At 33.4% G+C, this 20,553-nt stretch overlaps 1 protein-coding gene across 1 annotated transcript; it reads right to left on the bottom strand.

The window, feature by feature from the left end:
* Window positions 1–2,595: 2,595 nt before the first annotated feature.
* LOC122747888 (heat shock factor protein 2-like) lies at window positions 2,596–4,440 on the bottom strand. The gene is given in 1 exon segment (XM_043993682.1): window positions 2,596–4,440. A coding segment is annotated over 1 exon segment (1,611 nt). The 3' UTR covers window positions 2,596–2,829.
* Between the last annotated feature and the right edge of the window lie 16,113 nt (window positions 4,441–20,553).

Raw genomic sequence — 20,553 nt, 5'->3', positions numbered from 1 at the left:
AGGTGGATTAGCGGTACCAAACCTGGGGCTCTACTATAAAGTGGCAGTCATCAAAACTATCTGGTACTGGCTAAAAAATACAGTGGTAGATCAATGGAATAGGCTAGGCTCAGGAAATGCAGTAGTAAATGACACTAGTAATGTCGTGTTTGATAAACCCAAAGACTCCAGCTTCTGGAATAGGAACTCAGTATTTGAAAAAAACTGCTGGGAAAACTGGAAGATAGTATGGCAGAAATTAGGCATAGACCAACATCTTACACCTTATACTAAAATAAGGTCAAAATGGATACATGATTTAGACATAAGAGGTGATAACATAGGTAAATTAGGAGAGAAAGGAATAGTGTAACTATCAGATCTTTGGAAAGGAAAACAGTTTTTGACAAACAAGAGATAGAGTATATTATAAAATGCAAAGTGGATGATTTTGATTACATTAAATTAAAAAAAAATTTGTACAAACAGAAGCAATGAATCCAAAATTAGAAGGGAGGCAGAAAGCTGGGAAACAATTTTTGAGGCCAGTGCTTCTGATAAAGGCCTCATCTCTAAAATATATAGGGAACTAAATCAAATTTATAAGAACCCAAGTCATTCCCCAATTGAGAAATGGTCAAAGATATGAACAGGCAGTTTTCTGATGAAGAAACCAAAGCTATCTATTCCCATATGAAAAAATGCTCTAAATCTCTAATGATTAGAGAGATGCAAATTAAAACAACTCTGAGGTACCACCTGACACCTATCAGATTGGCTAAAATGACAAAAAAGGAAGATAATAAATGTTGAAGAAGCTGTGGGAAAATTGGAACACTAATCCATTGTTGGTGGAGCTGTGAGCTGATCCAACCATTCTGGAGAGGAATTTGGAATTATGCCCAAAGGGCGATAAAGCTGTGCATACCCTTTGACCCAGCAATACCCCTTTTGGGTCTTTTTCCCAAAGAGATCATGGAAGGGGCAAAGGGACCCAAGTGTACAAAAATATTTATAGCTGCTCTTTACATGGTGGCAAAGAATTGGAAGTTGAGGGGGTGCCCATCAATTGGGGAATGGCTGGACAAGTTGTTGGATATGAATACAACAGAATATTATTGTGCTATAAGAAACGATGAGCAGGAGGAGTTCAGAGAAACCTGGAGGTTCTTGCGTGGGCTGATGATGAGTGAGATGAGCAGAACTAGAACATTGTACACAGTAACATCAACATTGAGTGTTGATCTACTATGATGGACTATATTCTTCTCACCAATGCAATGGTACAGAAGAGTTCCAGGGAACTCGTGATGGAAGAGGATCTCCAAATCCAGGAAAAAAAAAAAAAAAAAAGAACTGCGGAGTATAGATGCTAAATGAACCATACCATTTCTTTTGTTTTTGATGATGTTGCTTTTTTTTCTATTTAGAGGTTATCCATCATTGCTCTGATTTTTTTTCTCTTATAACATGACTAATGCAGAAATAGGATTAATGTTATTATGTGTGTGTGTGTATATATATATATGCATAAATATATATGCATATATATATGCATATATATATATATATATATATATATATATATATATATATATATATATAACCTATATCAGATTACCTGCTGTCTAGGGGAGGGGGGAGGGAGGGGAGGGAGGGAGAAAAATCTGAAATTGTAAAGTTTGTATCAACAAAGGTTGAGAACTATCTTTACATGTAATGGAAAAAAAATAAGATACTTTATTAATTTAAAAAGAAAAAAAAGAAATACCCCCATTGAATCATATGTTTTCTAATGTTATTAATAAGAATGGGTGTTGGATTTTGTCAAATTATTTTTTCTACATCTATTAATAAAATCACATGATTTTTGGTTTTTTTTGGTTCATATGGAAAAATTTACTGATAATTTTCCTAATATTGAACCAGCTCCTTATTCCTAGTATAAAGCCCACTGAATCTTAACATATCATCTTTGTGACATATTGCTATTATATCCTTGCTAGTATTTTATATAAAATTTGCATGTTGATATTCATTAAGAGAATTGGTCTTTTGTTTTCTTTCTCATTCTACTCTTTCTTATTTAGTTATTAAAACTGTATTCGTATCATAAAAGGAATTTGGTAGGACCCCTTTACCTATTTTTTTTTCACTGAAAAACATTTTTATTTGACATTCCAGTCCAACTCAGTGGGCAGAGATGATCTCCACTACCTAAACTAGACTGGGAAGGTTTTAGGGGCAGGAGAAAATCATGCCCAGTTCACTATTCTTGTGTGATGTAGAGGAATACATCTCAGAACCAAGGGAGGCCAATGAAATTCTACTAAATCCAGGCACTTTATGTTCCCAGTTTTGAAAAGCCAAGTGAAAAAATTTTAATAAATTTAACTGCAACAGAGAAAGCATTCATAATACCATCTTCCGCGCTAGTGTGTTACTTACACTCAACACAGTCAGATAGCATCAAACAAGTAAAACAAATTACAACAAACAAATGAAGGTTTTAATTAGATCAGGGTGATGGGAAAATACATAAAAACAAAAATCAACGTATTCCACTGCAATTGGGAAAGAATGGCAATTGGAATCCAAATGGAGGATCTACCAATGGTATTCAGGAAGTCTCATAGAACTACACAGCTGAGTAACATCTGAAAGCATTGCAAGAGTGATCAGTGTGTGGTTACAGACTTGGGGAGGTCACAGGGAAGGTGCTTTAGATTCCACAGTATCTGAAAACACAAAACAAAGCCATTTCCAAAACCAAAGAGTACCAAATGATACTTTCAATAAATAGTTCATCATTTTGATGAATATATACAGAGAGTCCGCCTTCTCAGGGATTCAGTTATCTAAGAGTGGCATGTCACTGTCCAGTGGTGGGGCAGGGGCAAGTTCACATAAATAGAACAGCGTGGCTTTACTAGCTTCCGCTTCCGTCAAGGGTTCCAGTCGAACAAGCTTACTTTGGGTTGGTTCTGGATCCAGGCTAGTATCCAGAAGCTCATCAACTTCTAGGGGTTTGTCTAAAGAAGATGCAGCCTCTGAAGTTGCACTCCCATTTTCTACTGTAGAGGATGGGTTCCCATGAAGAAATGCAAGGAGAGGAAAAGCTGTGTACTGGATGAGCTGCTTATCTGATTTAGACTTAGAATTTTTTACATCTTCTGAAGTTGGCTGAACTTCATTATTCTTATTCGTTTCTGAGCCTTTATTTTCCATTTTTGTATTACTGATGTAATCTGTGGGGTTCATCTGCACAGAGCTAGTGAAAAGGTCCACCAGCAGATCTGGGTCTATGCTAAACTGTCTTCCTGAAAGCATGGCTTGGAAGTCTTCTAAACTGCAATCAATACTGTCAAGATAATCCAACAGCTCAACCTTTCCTAAAAGATTGATGTTTTCATTCAGGATAGAATCCATCATAGAGACAGGATCTTCTGAAGTCAGATTAGATGAGTTGTTTACCTGGACAGCACTAGGCATGAGAGAGCTGCCACTCTCACGAACAGAACTCACATGGTCACTGGCTAGAACACTGGCTGGTTCACTACTTTTGTCCCCACCCTGAATAACAGCAGCATAATCATCCTCATTGTCATCTTCTACAATGACAATATCAGGGTACTGACTACAGTTTGAAGTGTCAGATGTAGCATCCTCATTGGTTTCAGGAGTAACTGGAGCATTTTCTTCATCTATATTATCATCAGTGACATCATAAATAATGATGTCCTCTGAAATCTGCTCCCTTGGTTTTAAACCCTCTGTCCTACTATATGGAACTTTGTGGTGATGGTTATTGGCTGGTTCTTTGACAATGTGCTGAAATCAATTTGTCTTTGGAGATCCATTAGTATTTAAAAGTATAGGCCTTTTGCGTTTTAAACTCACGAGCTGGTTATTCTGAACCAATGTTACAATAAACTGGACAATCTTTCGGATTACTTGCTGCTGTTGTGTTTGTTTTGCCCGTAATTCTGCCACTTCCCGCCAAAGGGATTCATTTTCTCTTTTCAAGGTAGACAGTCTGGACTCAATGGTTTCTTGTTTGATTTGAACTTTCTGAGCACTACTTATGATTTTGGATAAGTCTTCTTGGCGAATTTTAGTTTCTTCTGGTTTTGAAGAAGAAACCTTTCTTTTGATGTTCTCTAACAAGTCATCCTGGCCCTGTTTAAAGTATGGGTGCTGAAATTCAACTGGGCCATCTCGTTCTTGCTTTACAATACCAGAGTCAACATGAACTACTTTACGGAATCCATACATATTTAGTTGCCTCACAAAGCTTGCCATGTTGTTGTGCTTGAAGTACTTGGGAAGAATTTCTTTTGCAAATCTCTGTTCATCCAAAACCAGAAAGCTCTGGCCATTCTGGCTCCAGGTGATGAACTCGTTGGTGTGGGCCTCCTCCACCAGCGTCCAGAGCTTACTCCCTTTACCTAATTTTTTCATATATTTGGCACAGCATTGGAATTAATTTTTATTTAAATATCTGGTAGAATTCATTTATGAATCCATAAGGTCTTAGGGATTTTTTCTTAGGCAACCCATTTTGGCTTATTGAATTTCTTTTTCTAAAATGGGTTATATAAGTGTTTTATTTACTGTTTTCCTATTGTGGGCATGTGATGTTTTGTAAATATTTATTCTTTACATTTAGCTTGTCAATTTTATTGGCATATAGTTAAACAAAATAACTGATAATAATTGCTTTAATTTCATCTTCAGTGGCACATTAATCCTTTTCATTTTTGATGCTAGTAATTTTTTAATCAAATTAACAAATGGTTGATCAATTTTATTGCTTTTTAAAAATAAATCCAGCTGCTCATTGTATTTATTAATTAAATTGTTGTTGTCTTTCTTTCAATTGCTTTATTCTCTCCATTTCAGAATGTCTAACTTGATCTTTAATGGGATTTAAACATTTTTCTATTTTTTTCTTTTTTAATTACATACCCAACTCATTGATCTCTATTTTATTGGTTTGTATTTAGAGATGTAAATTTCCCCCACAGAGCTGTGTTGATGGCATCCCACAAATTCTGGAATGTTGTCTCATTGTTGTCAATCTCTTTAATGAAAGTAGCAATCAGAGAAGAGAAAGGAATTAAAGGAATTAGAATAGGCAAGGAGGAAACAAAACTATCACTCTTTGCAGATGATATGATGGTATACTTAGAGAATCCTAGAGAATCAACTCAAAAATTACTTGAAACAATTAACAACTTTAGCAAAGTAGCAGGACATAAAATAAATCCACATAAATCATCAACATTTCTATACATGACCAACAAAGTCCAGCAGCAAGAGATAGAAAGAGAAATTCCATTTAAAGCAACAACAGAAAGCTGGGAAACAATTTTTTTATGGCCAGTACTTCTGATAAAGGCCTCATTTCTAAAATATATCAGGAACTAAATCAAATTTATAAGAATCCAAGTCATTCCCCAATTGAGAAATGGTCAAAGGATATGAATAGGCAATTTTCTGATGAAGAAATCAAAGCTATCTATTGCCATATGAAAAAAATCTTCTAAATCACTATTGATTAGATAAATGCAAATTAAAACACCTCTTATGTAAACTGTGATGTTTAAAATCTATATTGTGGTCGCCTTAAATTAGAAGCTTCAGCACCAGTCTTTGGGCATTAAACATTTATTGAAGCATGCAGGTACTTGCAATGAGTTCAGAAAGTTAAGAAAAGGCCTATCTAGCCTAGAGTTCCAGCCTGTTTCAACCTGACACCTATCAGATTGGCTAATATGACAAAAAAGGAATATAATAAATGTTGGAGAAGATATGGAAAAATTGAAACACTAATGCATTGTTGGTGGAACTGTGAACTGATCCAACCATTCTGGAGAGCACTTTGGAATTATGCCCAAAGGGCGATAAAGCTGTGCATACCCTTTGACCCAGCAATACCACTTTGGGGTCTTTTTCCCGAGGAGATCATAGAAAAGCAAAAAGGACCCACATGTACAAAAATATTTACAGCTGCTCTTTTTGTGGTGCCAAGGAATTGGAAATTGAGGAGCTGCCCATCAATTGGGGAGTGGCTGAACCAGTTGTGGTATATGAATGTAATGGAATTCTATTGTGCTGTAAGAAATGATGAACAGGAAGAGTTCAGAGAAACCTGGAAGTACTTCCATGAACTGATGATGAGTGAGATGAGCAGAACCAGAAAAACATTATACATAGTATCATCAACATTATGTGCTGATCAACTGTGATAGACTAGATTATTCTCACCAATACAACGGTAGAAGAAAGTTCCAAAGGACTCATGATGGAAAAGGCTCTCCAAATCCAGAAAAAAAACCTGCGTAAAATGGATGCTGATTGAACCATACTATTTCTTTTGTTTTTGGTGCTGTTTTTCTTTTTTGAGGTTTTTCCTTTTTGCTCTGATTCTTCTCTTATAACATGACTAATGCAGAAATATGTTTAATGTTGTTGTATATATATAACCTATATGAGATTACCTGCTGTCTTGGGTAGGGGGCAGGTATGGGAGTGTAACAATTGGAATGATGCCACCTGCTGGAGACTTATTGTAGAAAATCTCCGCCCTGAGGTGAAGGTCTCTGAGGGCAAAACCATGCGTCTTTTCTTTGGCATCAGGAAGTGATGTTTACTAGTGGGAGGAAGAAGTGGGAGCCTGGTGCTCTGACTCACTCTCTTTCCTAAGAACTCCTGTGGAGAAGGGAGTTAGAAATGTGCTCTCCCTTTAATAGATAGATGAATCTAGGCCTTTCTCTCTTTTTACAAAATTCTTATTCTACTTAATAAATGCTTAAAAGTCTAACTCTTGCTAAAGCTTATAATTTATTGGTGACCACTCATTATATTTTAGACAGTATAGCTAAAATTTTAGCCTTAACAGGAGGGAGGGAGAAAAATTTGAAACTGGAAATCTTATTAAAAATGTTGAAAACTAAAAAAAAATAAAGTAAGCCTTAAAAAATATTTTAAGAAATAGGACTTTACTAGAAGTAGTCATTTTTATTACTGCTTCTACTTGTAGTAATAAAAGGAAAAGGAAAAGGAAAAGAAGTCATATTAATATTAGTATAACTACCCATAAATTCCAAGAAGTTTTTCCCACAAGCCCTTACAGAGTCACCACAGTAGATTCCTCTGACATGTCAGCCATTCATCCTAGATTTCTCTCATCTAAAATTTGCTATGGGTAAAGCACTTGCCTTTAACAAAATAGGTAATAGTACTGATACCTAAGTCATTTCACTGCTGACCCCTTTCCTAGATGATGCTAATCCCTGTGAGTGAGATTTTCCAGATCCTTTAGTTATGGGAGATTCACCATAGTTATAAGTGATTGAATTAAGATCATAATCAATATATTTACTGAAAACTTGTGATTTATTATATTTAGATATTATTTTATTACAATTATATTAGGTCAAAGGGTTAAGTTTCTCTTCTGACTAACTTTCCAATGTAAAGCATTAAGCAATATCACAAGATACAATAGTCAGCAATATTATATCTTAGAAACCATGAGTGACATGCTTGACTCAAGGTGATTCACACAGCTCAACAGTGGCCTGACTATGACCCACCCTGTTTGTCATCATAAGACCTTGATAAGAATTATTAGAAAATGGTGCCATTTATGGTCACATAGGCAGTTCCCCATATTTCCTCAGAATATGCTTAATTTTAGAAGTGCAACTAATTAAGTTTAATACTATGTTATATAAGTGTAACTTTTGGAAGGGTATATAAACCCATGAATTTTGTAACTCTGGGTCTTTCAGGTCCAAGCCCTGGATGACCTGCTTTATTGGGGGACTAAACCTCTCTCAATAAACCTATTTGCTTCAGCCTGGAAACTTTGTTGTTTTTGTTCTTCCATCGGACTTAGAAATTTTCCCTGCATCCCTTAATGATAATCTTTGGGCCCTTACCATTCAACCATTTTCAAATCAATCTAACTTGAGACTCTTATAATCTAATTGTGATTTGCCAACCAGTGTCTTTAGTAACTAACTTTTATTTCATGTTTTTTTGGATAAATGCAAGCCTCTACTCTGTCTATAATCAAATTAAATAAACAAAATTGTACAGAAGTAAGAATGATAGGGGGTGGCTAAGTGGCACAATGGATAAAGCACTGACCTTGGATTCAGGAGGACCTGAGTTTAAATACAGCTTCAGACACAACATTTAATAGTTGTGTGACCCTGGGCAAGTCATTTAACTGTCATTGCCCCACAAAAAAACAAAAACAAACAACAACAACAACAAAGCAACAAAAAAGAATGATAATGACATCTTGTTTTTGTTTTGTTTTGTTTTGCTTTGTTTTTTTCCTCTTCTCTCAGGCAAATCTTTTAACTTATCAACTTCAATTTTGTCAAAATGGAAACAATAAATACTTGCACTTCCTAACTCACAAGGGAATGCTGTGGAATTTTATGCCACTTATTTTTGTTTAGTCATTTCAGGCATGCCCATTTTTTCATGACCCCTTTGGAGTTTTCTTAGGAAAAAAGATACTTGAGTAGTTTGCCAATTCCTTTTCCAGATTATTTTATACCTCAGGAATCTGAGGTAAACAGGGTTAAGTGACTAGTCCAGGTTGTGCAGCTAATAAGTGTATGATCCAGATTTGAATTCATGAAGATGAGTCTTTCTGATTCCAGGCTTGGCATTCTATCCTCTCCACAACCTAGCTGCTGCTAATGAGACTATATATGAGTAAATCCTTTATAAATGATAAAGCAATGTACATATATAGGATATGATGAATAGCATGATAATTTGTCTCCTTGTTTGTACCTCCCAAGAATATATTCAGGGGAACTTTTTTTTTCAGAAATTGGATTCTGTATTACTTCTGAACAATTATGATTTTCTTTAATAAAAATATATGATGCTAATAATGTTTGCATATAAATGAAGTGAAAATGTCATTAACATGCTTGCTAAAGTAAATAACTTTAATTTCAACCTTATATTTCCCAGAATCCTCATAACATTTTCTTATTGGAATTCACTCAGCACAAAAAGGGTTAATTAATTTGTTTCTTTTGTAACTAAGTCTTTTTATACTGGCTTTATTAGTCATTTTTATCACCAAGGAACCACAACATGGAAACAATTTTTAAGCTGCTATGGCATTTGGTTTTATACACTTTATCCTCTCATGTAACAAAGCTCTAAAACACAAATTATAAGATTTATAGTATCAATATAATTTTACTAAAATGGAATATGGGACATGCATGATGAACAGTAAAGTATTTAATCATAAAATTATGTTAGAAGACCACCATATATCATATCCAAGGTTGAATCTGAATGATTCCTTGGGGCATTTTTGTTTTCAGAGAATATACTGCTACATATATACTTATTAATTGATGGTAACTTTGGCCTTTCGTTTTGGGAATTCATGGGAAAATAATAGATGATATTATGTTTTCTACAAAACCACCACTATAAGAATCCCTTATTACTTACTTTATTATTTACTTAATACTATTAGCTCCAAAAATGGACTGATCATTTTATGTTCTGTAGATGGAAGAGAATACTTTGAGAACTGGATAAATTTCTGCTTTTATACTGATAATGATTTTTAAATACTGCACCCTAAAATCTCAAATTTTGTGTGAAGTTAATATGTATAAATTATTGCTTCTTTAAAAAATTCTATAAATTTTAAGATAAGGAAAACATCATTTACTTGATAAAATCTATAATAGAAGATTTTGAAATGCTAAACTGAATTTTTATTCAGTGGTAAGCCAGTAAATGTAGTGAACTCTTTATATACAAAGAATGCACAAAGATTTCTAGTCAAGAGCACAAAAGGAATGTTTTATTTTTTTGTTTGTTTGTTGCTAATATCATTAATTTTCATTTGTACAGAGATCATATTTAAAGAAATAATTTCATATTGGCAACTACAGGTTGATGTGACATTATGATATAAAGAAAGTGTAGGAATTAGCAGTAATTGAACACTGTTAGAAAGGAGGCCAGAGATAACTAGCCTCTTATAGGAAAAAAAGAGATAATATTTACTATTAGAAAGGTGTGATGGAGTAGAGGTAAGACAACATTAAGGGAAGAAAAACCTACTGAGAAGCATTTCTGTAAGATAAATCCTACTTCTCTAAGTGGAAAGAATAGAAAATATTTTTTTCCCCAAATCAAATCATTTCAACCTATAAAAAAGTATTTGAATAGAGGGAAAAAAGATATTCACATTGATTTCTTTTTTATCAACTATTTCTGACAGTGGTCAGAAACATGCAAGATCTTTAGAGAATTAATAGAAACACACAAAACAAACAAACAAAAAAACCCAAAACTTCCTAATACATAATTCACAAAAGGATATGAAAAAAAAATTCCCCAAATAATTGAAAACTATTTGCAACCAGATGATAGATTGCTCTAAATCAGTAATAAAATTAATGCTGGGTTTTCCCTAATATCAAGTAAATGGACAAAAATGACAAAAAAATATGGGAATATTCAATTCTGGAGAGGTTGAATAGACAGAAAAATGTTAGTTGAGCTATCAATTGGTATTACCTCTCTGGCAAACAATTTGCAATTATGGCTCAAATGTCAGTAAAGTGTCCATAGCACTTGAACCGTTGATTCCAGTGTCATACGCACAAGAGTACTGTGATTAAAAATAAAGGTAGCAAATTTTATGTTAGTAGATAATTAAAAACTAAGTCAATGTCCATGAATTATATTATAGCTCAACACATTGTAATATATGAATGGAAACAAATTTAAGAAGTGATGAATACAGAGAAGCCTAGTGATAATTACCCATATGTATAGGAAACAATACAAAACAAATTCAGAAAAGCCAGGAAGAAAACATGCACAATCATACCAATAAGATAAATTAGAATAAACAGGACAAACCAATTGAAAACAAATTCGATAAAGACCGATCTAGTTCATAAAGAAAATGTTTAAAAACATAGCTTCCTCTCTTTTTGGTAACTGTTTGACACTATGGGTGTAAAACACCATAAATGATGCCAGTTATTTTTAATGCCTTCTATCTCTCTATCTCTCTGCATCTCTGTCTATGCCTCTCTCAAAATACTCATATATGATGATTCTCTGGAAGTAAAATGGGAGTAGGGAAAGGTTAGGAAATGGGCCATAAAAGCAAAATTTATTAATATAATTGCAAAAAAATGCTTAAGGCTGAAATAGAAGTTGGACAAGAAAGCTATATAAATAGAAGGGTGAGAAATAACCTTATTTACACTTAAATTTACTCGCATGCCAAATGGTTTCTGAAAGTAATGAATCAAAAATTGTAAGTGAAATTTCTTTATTTTTTTCTTATAATTAATATTTTATTTTAGGTAATTTTCTTCTCCATAGTAAAATATAAAAAGGCTTCTTTTAATAATTATTTTTCTCAGCATTTCCCATATTTTGAGTATTTAACATAGTATTCCATAACAAAAGCAAAATTAAAAATAATTATTATCAAAATTATTATTTTACTCAATATTGTCATTCTTTTCCTTGTGGTTCAGCTAGATAAAGGTTTGATACAAAAGACTTTTCTCTTGTTATTCTTTTATATTTAATATTCTTTCATCTACAGCAAAGGCAGATACTAGAAATTATTTTTGTAGCAAAAATAAAATATATCATGAAGAAGCCTCTCCTCTGCAGGGTCACTGAAAATATCATCAGTACAATGATAGTAATTAAAAGCTAACAAGAATTAAAAATATCACATCCTGTTATTGCATGATTTTTATCTCCTTTCCTGCATATATATATATTTTAAAATGTATCATTCCATTGAGTTTGGCAATTATGAATGTTTGGCATTGCAGCAAATCTATTAAAAACATTGTAAGGTTTGTATAATTCAATATCATATGTGGTAGACTGTGGGCCACAGTTTAATCTGTTATAATCATACAGTTTCAGTATATTTTATTGATTGATTTTTAAAATATTCTGAAATACATATTTATGGTAAGGGATTTATAATTGGTCAATTCATGAAAATCACATCTTGCTAGGTGTTCAGCTTTTGATTTTGCATCAAATTCCCCCAACATCACTTCCCATTCCCCTCTAAGAGGCATATAACAGTAACAGCAGAAACAAGAACAATCAAAGACAAAGTGGACGAAAAGAAAAATCATTATAATTGATCAATACATAGAAAAGATATGAAATATATGAAAAGTGACTTCTGTTGCCAAGTTGCAGAGTGAGGAAGTAACCCTCTGAAGCTCTACCAAATTTCCCTTCCAAAAAAATCTAGATAACTATCTCTGGATTGTTCCAGGAACAGGAAAACACTTTACCAGCCAGAAAGCTCTGTCTTACCTTGGTGGGAGGTGAGTGAGATTCAACTGCTGCAGCAACCACAGCAGTAGTAGAGGACCTTTCAGCAGTACAGTGACAGCAGCAGTGACCTTGGCAGTAGGAGACGTGGCTTGAGGTGACAGTCTCAGCTCAAGGTGTGGCTATAGCATCTTCAGCAGGCCTCACTGCAAGGCACCAGTGGCAGGGATCTAGGCCTAGGACAGTCCTCCAGTGAGGCCCCAGCCTCCTGAAAACCAGCAGTCATCTACCCAAGTGAGAAGTACTGGTGAGTATAGCAAGGCCCCATGCCAGTCACCCTATGCCCAGCACCAGCCACCAGCGAGCCCTTGACTCCACTGCTGACAAGAAGTGCAGCCCTGCCCTGAGTGCCTTTAGTGAGATCCCACAACTGAGGCTTATCTGTTTCCATAGCAACCCTACAACAGGAGCCTTCAACTTTCAAACAAGTCACAAAAAAGGCATAAAAATACGCAAGAAAACAAGAAAAAGCTTGACTATAGAAAGTTACTATAGTGGTATGGAAAATTGAGGCAAAAACTTAGAGGAGGATAGTAGAACAGAAATGGCTACAGGCAGAACTTCAAAGAAAAATGCAATTTGGTCCCAGGCTCCACATAATTCCTAGAATCACTTTAAAAGAGGAAATTACACAAGTAGAAGAAACGTGAAAAAGTAATTAGAGTAAAGCAAGAGAATCATGTTAAGAGTCAAGAGCATGGAGAAAGATATAGAAAAAGTTACTAAGGAAAATAGCTTTCTAAAAAGCAGAATTAGCCAAAGGCAAAAGGAAGTCAAAAGGGTTACTATAAAAAATAATTCCTTAAAAATTAGAATAGAAAAAGTGGAAAGTAATGAGTCTATGAGACATCAGATATGATAAAACAGTAATTTATGTAAATAGATATAGATATAGATATACACATACACATATATGTATATACACACATATGTGTATATATACACATATATTTACATATACATATATGTGTATACACACACAAACACACCCTCAGAAGAAGATAACAAAGTCCAAGCTCCTACATCCAAAGCTTCCAAAAATATATGAATTGGTCTCAGACCATAGAAGGGCTCAAAAATGACTTTGAAAATAAAATAATAAAGGAAGAGGAAAAAATAGAAAAATAAATGAGTGATGCAAGGAAATCATGAAAAAGTCAACAGCTTGGTAAAGGAGACACAAGAAAATACTGAAGAAAATAACACCTTAAGAAACAGAGTAGATCAAATGGTAAAAGAGGTACAAAAAGCCAATGAGGAAAAGAATGCCTAGAAAAGCTAAAATGGTCAAATGAAAAAGGAGGTACAAAAGCACTCTGAATAAAATAACTCTTTAAAAGTTATGATTGAGCAAATGGAATTTGATGACTTTATGAGAAATCAATAAACAATCAAGTGAAACCAAAAAAATGAAAAAATACAAGGCAATGTGAAATATCTTATTGGAAAAGCAACTCAGAAGAGACAATATAAAAAGAGCCTAGACATCATTTCCCAAGAAATTGTCAGGGAAGATTGCCCCGATGTTCTAGAACCAGAGGATAAAATAGTTATTGTAAGAATCCACCAATGACTTCCTGAAGGAGATCCTAAAATGAAAACTCCCAGGAATATTATAGCCAAACTCCAGAGCTCCCAGGGCAGGGAGAAAATATTGCAGGCAGCCAGAAAGAAACAATTCAAATACTGTGGAAACAGGATAACAGAAGATTTAGCAGCTTGTACATTAAAGGATTGGAGGGCTTGGAATATGATATTCCATAGGACAAACTGGAATTACAACCAAGAATCACCTACCCAGCAACACTGAGTATAATTCTTCAGGGGAAAAGTAGGAATTCAATGAAAGAGAGGAGTTTCAGGCATTCTTGATGGAAAGGCTTGAGCTGAATAGAAAAAAATGACTTTCAAATACAAGACTCCAAAGAAGCATAAAAAGGTAAATAGGAAAAAGAAATTGTAAAGGGTATTAAAAGGTTAAACTGTTTACATTCCTACATGGGAAGATGATACTTGTAAGTCATAAGAACTTTCTCATTAGTAGGGCAAGTGGATGGAGTATATTTAGACACAGGGCACAGGTGTGAGTTGAATATGAAGGGATTATATCTTTAAAAATATTAAGGGGTGAGGGGCAGCTACCTGGTGCAGTGTACAGAGCACTGGTGCTGGATTCAGGAGGACTTGAGTTTAAATCTGGCCTCAGACCCTTGACACTTACTAGCTGTGTGACCCTGGGCAAGTCACTTAACCCCAATTGCCTCCCTTAAAAAATATTAAGGGGTGAGAGAGGAATGCACTGGGAAAAGGGAAAGGGAGAGGTGGAATGGGGTATATTATCTCACATAAAAGTAACAAGAAAAAAACTTATTCAGTGGAGGGGAAGATGTGGGATATGCTGGGAAATTAGTGAACCTTACTCTCATCAGAATTGGCTCAAAGATGGAATAACATACACACTTAATTGTGTATAGTAATCTATATTCTCCTGCAGGAGGGGAAGGGGGAGGTGATAGAAACAAGGGCAGATTGGGGGATGGGACAGTCAGAAGCAAAATACCTTTGAGGAGGGAAAGGGTGAAAGGAGATAGAGAATTGAGGAAATGAAATGGAGAGGGAGTAGGATGGAGTGATATTCAGTTAGCAATAGTAAATGTGAAAAAAAAATTGAAGCTAGTTTATCTGATAAAGGTCTCATTTCTCAAATACATAGGAAAACTGAGTCAAATTTAGTAAGATAAGAATAATTCCCCAATTGATAAATGATCAAAATATATGAACAGTTTTTCAGAGGAAATAATCAAAGCTATCTATAGACATAAGAAAAAAATGTTCTAATTCACTATTGATTAGAAAGATGTATGTCATGGGGCAGCTAGGTGCCACAGTGGATAAAGCACCAGCCCTGGATTCAGGAGTACCTGAGTTCAAATCTGACCTCAGACATTTGACACTTACTAGCTGTGTGACCCTGAGCAAGTCACTTAACCCCCATTGCCCCACCAAAAAAAAAAAAAAAGAAAGATGTATGTCAAAACAATTCTGGGGTACTACCTCATACCTATTAGATTGGATAATAGGACAGCAGAGGAAAATGACAAATGTTGTAGTGGATACGGGGAAAATGAAACTTTAATGCACTGTTGGTGGAGTTGCAAACTGATTCAAACATTCTGTCGAACAATTTGGAACATTGGCCAAAGGGCTATAAAACCTTACATACACTTTGATATAGTAATATCACTATCAATATCCAAAAAGAGATAAAACCCAAAAAGTTACAGGCCCGGTATATACCAAAAAATAATATGGCAGCCTTTTTCTGGAGCAAAATTCAAAACTGAGGAGATGCCCCTCAGCTGGGGAATGGCTGAACAAATTGTGGGATGAGATCATGATGGAACACTATTGTGCTGTAAGAAACGACGAGCAGGATCCTCTCAGAAAAACCTGGAAAGACTTACATGATCTAATGCAAAGTGAGATGTACTGTATACAAAGTAACAGTGACAATTCAAGTTGATCAACTGTGAATGACTTGGTTATTCTCAGCAATGCAATCATCCAAGGCAACTCTGACAGACTTATGAAAAATGCAGTCCATCTCCAAAGAAAGTACCGATGGTGTCTGAATAAAAACTTAAGCATAGTTTTTAATTTTTTTACCTTTTTTGTCTGTTTTCTTTCACAACCGTACTAATGTGAAAATGTTTTGCATGACTACACATGTATAACTTATATTGAATTGCTTGTGTTCTTAAAGATGGGGGATGGGCAAGGATGGAGGAAGTTAATTTGGAACACAATTTTAAAAGTAGATGTTAAAATTGTTTTTACATATAATTTTTTTGGGGGGGTCAATAAAATTCAATAAAGACCTAAAACGGAAAAAAAAATAGTAAATTAAGGTAATTGTCAGGGTAATTTTGTCCAGTTACACCCCAAATAAAATTGACAATCTAAATAAAATTGATGAATACTTAAAAACACATAAATTACTTAGATTAACAGAAGAAGAAATAAAATAATTAACCCAATCTTAGAAAAAGAATTTGAAAAAAGCCATAGATGAAATTCCTAAGATAAAATTCTCACAACCAGGTGGATTCACAAGAAATTCTACCAAACAGTTAATGAAGAATTAATCCCAATTTTATATAAACTGTTTGGGAAAAGTGGTGAAGAAAGTGTCTCCTACAATATTTATGAGACTAATATGGTGCTGATACCCAAATTAGGAATAGCCAAAAATAGAGTAAGAAAATTATAGATCAATTTCCCTAATTTATATTGATGCAAAATTTTTAAATAAAATACTAGTACAGAAATTACAGCAATATATCACAAGGATCATACAGTATGATAATGTGTGATTTATACCAGGAATGCAGTTGGTTCATTATTAAGAAAACTATCATCATAATTGTCCATGTTAATAACAAAAGCAACAGAAATCATATAAATATCTCAATAGATCACAAAAAGTATTTGACTAAATATAGCACCCATTCCTATTAAAACACCGAAAAGCTTAGAAGTAAATGGAGCTTACCTTAAATGGATAAGTACTATTTGTCTAAAACCATCAGCAAGCATTACCTATAATGGGGATAAGCTAGAAGACTTCCCAATACAATCAGGGTTGAAGCAAAATGCCCATTATTACCTCTATTATTTAAGATTTTATTAAAAATATTAACTATACCAATGAGAAGAAAAATAAATGAACGATAGATTAGGCAATGAGGAAATGAAACAATAATTCTTTAAATACATTATACTTAGAACATAGAATCAACTAAAAAAACTACTTGAAAAAATTAACAAATTTAACAGTGGCAGAATACAAAAAAAAACCCACATCAACCATCAGCATGTCTATATATTACCAACAAAGTCCAGCAGCAAAAGATAGAGACACTCCATTAAAAAAAAAACGTAGACTATACAAAATACTTTGGAGTCTACTTACCAAGAAAACCCAGGAAATATATCAAAACAATTATAAAACTTTTTTCATACAAATAAAGTCAAATCTGAACAATTTGAAAAAATATTAATTGTTCATGGATAGGTCAAACCGATATAATATAAATAAAAATCCTCCCGAAATAATCTATTTATTTAGTGCTATGCCAATCAATGTATCAAAAAACATTTTATAAATCTAGAAGAAAATTCATCTGAAAAAACAAAAGCTCAAATATTTCAAGGTAATAAATAAAAAAAAACACGAAATATGGTTGTCTAGCTGTAGCAGATCTCTAGCTGTCTAATAAAGTAGTAATTATCAAACCAATCTGGTACTGGCTAAGAAGAAATTAAATGTTGGATAAGTGGTTAGTATATGATAAACAGAAAGATCCAAACCTTTGAAACAAAAACTCATTATTTGATGAAAACTACTGGGAAAACTGGAAAAAACCTATTGTACGAACTAGGTATAGCCCAATATTTCACACAATATACCAGAATAAAGTCAAAATGGGTTCATTTTGAACACAAAAATTGTCATGCCATTAGCAAATTAAGAGAGCATGGGGGAAATTTTAGCATCAAATATGATATAGTGAGTATTACAGTAAGTAAAATAGATCATTATTATATAGAATTTAAAGGTTTTTGCACAAACAAAATCATTGTAATCAAGATTGTAAGGAAAACAGAAAAATGGGAAAGAATTTTTGTAGCAAGTATCTCTGATAAAGGCCTTATTTCTCAAATATATAGAGAACTGAGTCAAATTTATAAGAATACAAGTCATTCTCTGATAGAAAAATGCTCAAAGGATATGAACAGTTTTTAGACAAAAAAAATCAGTTAGCTATAATCTTATGAAAAAAATGTTTTAGATCACTATTGATCAGAGTAATGCAAATTAAAACACACTCTGTTTGAGCTATCACCTCACACTTATCAGTTTCTAATAAGACAAAAAAGGAAAATATCTTATGTTGGAGTTGATGTGGGAAAACTGTGGCATTAATCCACTGTTGGTTGAGTTGTAAACTGATCCAAACACTCTGGAGGACAATGTGGAATTATGTACAAAGGGCTGTAAACCAGCTCAAACCCTTTGATCCAGCAATACCACTGCTAGGATTATATCCCTAAAACATTCTAAGAAGATAAAGGGATCTATTTGTACAAAAATATTTATAGCAGTTCTTTTTGTGGTGGCTTAGAATTGGAAAACAAATTGGTTAGTGGCTATAAAAGCTGTGGTATATAATTGGAATGGAATATTCTTGTGCTATAGGACATAAGAAACAGGATATTTACAGAAGAACCTGAAAAAAACTTAACTGAACTGAAGTATAGTGAAGTGAACAGAACCAAGAGAACATCGAACACAGTAAAAGCAATATTGTAAGGTGAACCGTGAATTATTTAGCTATTCTCAGCAATACAATTATTCAAAACAATCCCAAAAGACTAATGACGAAGCATACTGCCTCCAGAGAAAACTGATATTGATTGAACACTCACTGAAGCATGCCATTTTTTCACTTTGTTTCTTTCATTTTTTCCCTTTTATTTGAGTCTTCTTTTACAAAATGACAAATATTGAAATGTTTTACATAATTGTACGTGCATAACCTATATCTGATTGTTTCCTACCTTAGGGAGGAAGGGAGGGAGGAAGGAAAGGAAAAGTGAGAAGGATAGAATTTGAAAATCATAACTTTAAATAAAAATGTTAATAAAAAACCAAACATGTGGGAAGTTACATGGCAGTGGACCTTTCAAACTATCTTTGCAAAACATTAAAAGTAGGTAGGTTCTCATATCTCATCTTTGCAGCAAAGTTTGTGCTTTGTGAATTTGCAATATTTATTCATTTATTTGTTTGTTTATTTGTTTATTTATTTTGTCATTGTTGCTGCTTTTACATTGTAATCATTGTGTATATTTTTTCTTGACTGGTAAATTCATTTTGTATTAGTTCTTATAAGCCTTTTGTTTTGTTTTTGTTTTTTGGCACAGGAATGAGGGTTAAGTGACTTGCCCAGGGTCACACAGCTAGTTAATTGTCAAGTGTCTGAGGCTGGATTTGAACTCAGTTCCTCCTGAATCCAAGGCCAGTGCTTTATCTACCGCAACACCTAGCTATCCCCATATAAGCCTTTTGGACACAAATTGTTTTAATTCCCTTTATTAGCATTTTGGATAACTCATTCTTATGGTTATCAATATGTTGCAATTCTTTGAAGAACTGCTAATTCATATCCTTTTATTATTTATTTATTGTCAAACAATATTTAGTTCTATACATTTGTCTCATTTGTTTAAACACTGTTAACAAACAACAAACCCTCATCTGAGAAATTTGATATGTTTTTCCTTTTCAACTATTTATTTTCCTGTATTTCATGAAATCAAAATTTACTTATAAAATATGTGCTATATACATATATATATGTACATCATATAGATGTATATGTACATGTACATATAGATGTAGACAGATATGGATATGGATGTGGATATAAGAATGTATATGGATGTAGACATAGACATAGAAATATTATTGTCCTATAAGACATAACAAGCAAGACAATTACTCAAAAACCTGGAAAAAACTTACATGAACTGAAGTATAGTGAAGTGAACAGATCCTAGATATATGTATAGATAGGGATATAGATCTAGATGTACATATTTGTTTGTACATTTTTTTTTTATTTCTCTGGTTAAGAATACACCGGCTACCATGACAGATATATGATCTCTTTTCATTTTTTTGTTATTAACTTTGAGGTCCCAAATCCATTTTAAACATATTTTGGAATACTGTATAAGATGCAAGATCTAAGTATAATTTCTTCCAGATTGTTTTCTTGATTTTAAGGAATAATTATCAAATACAAAATTATTTCCTAAATAATTTATGCTTTTGGTTTTATCTAATATTAGATTATTGATTACTGAATTCCATAGTTTCTCTTTCCTTAATATCTAGTCACTTCCATTGACCTACTTAAGCCAGTAACATATGTTTTAGATTATTTTGGTTTATAATATAAAGCTTAAATATGCTATTCTGATTAATTTCTATGGCATCCATTATTTTTTCTGGTGTACCAAATCTTTTGTTGTTTGGTTATAATTTAATCTAAATATTTAAATTAACCTATTCCATAATTTAACTGTTACAGCTTTTGAATTATA

The sequence above is a fragment of the Dromiciops gliroides genome, chromosome 1 (assembly GCF_019393635.1).
Source record: "Dromiciops gliroides isolate mDroGli1 chromosome 1, mDroGli1.pri, whole genome shotgun sequence".
In the NCBI taxonomy this organism is placed as follows: Eukaryota; Metazoa; Chordata; class Mammalia; order Microbiotheria; family Microbiotheriidae; genus Dromiciops; species Dromiciops gliroides.
This window is presented reverse-complemented; position numbering and strand designations above follow the sequence as displayed.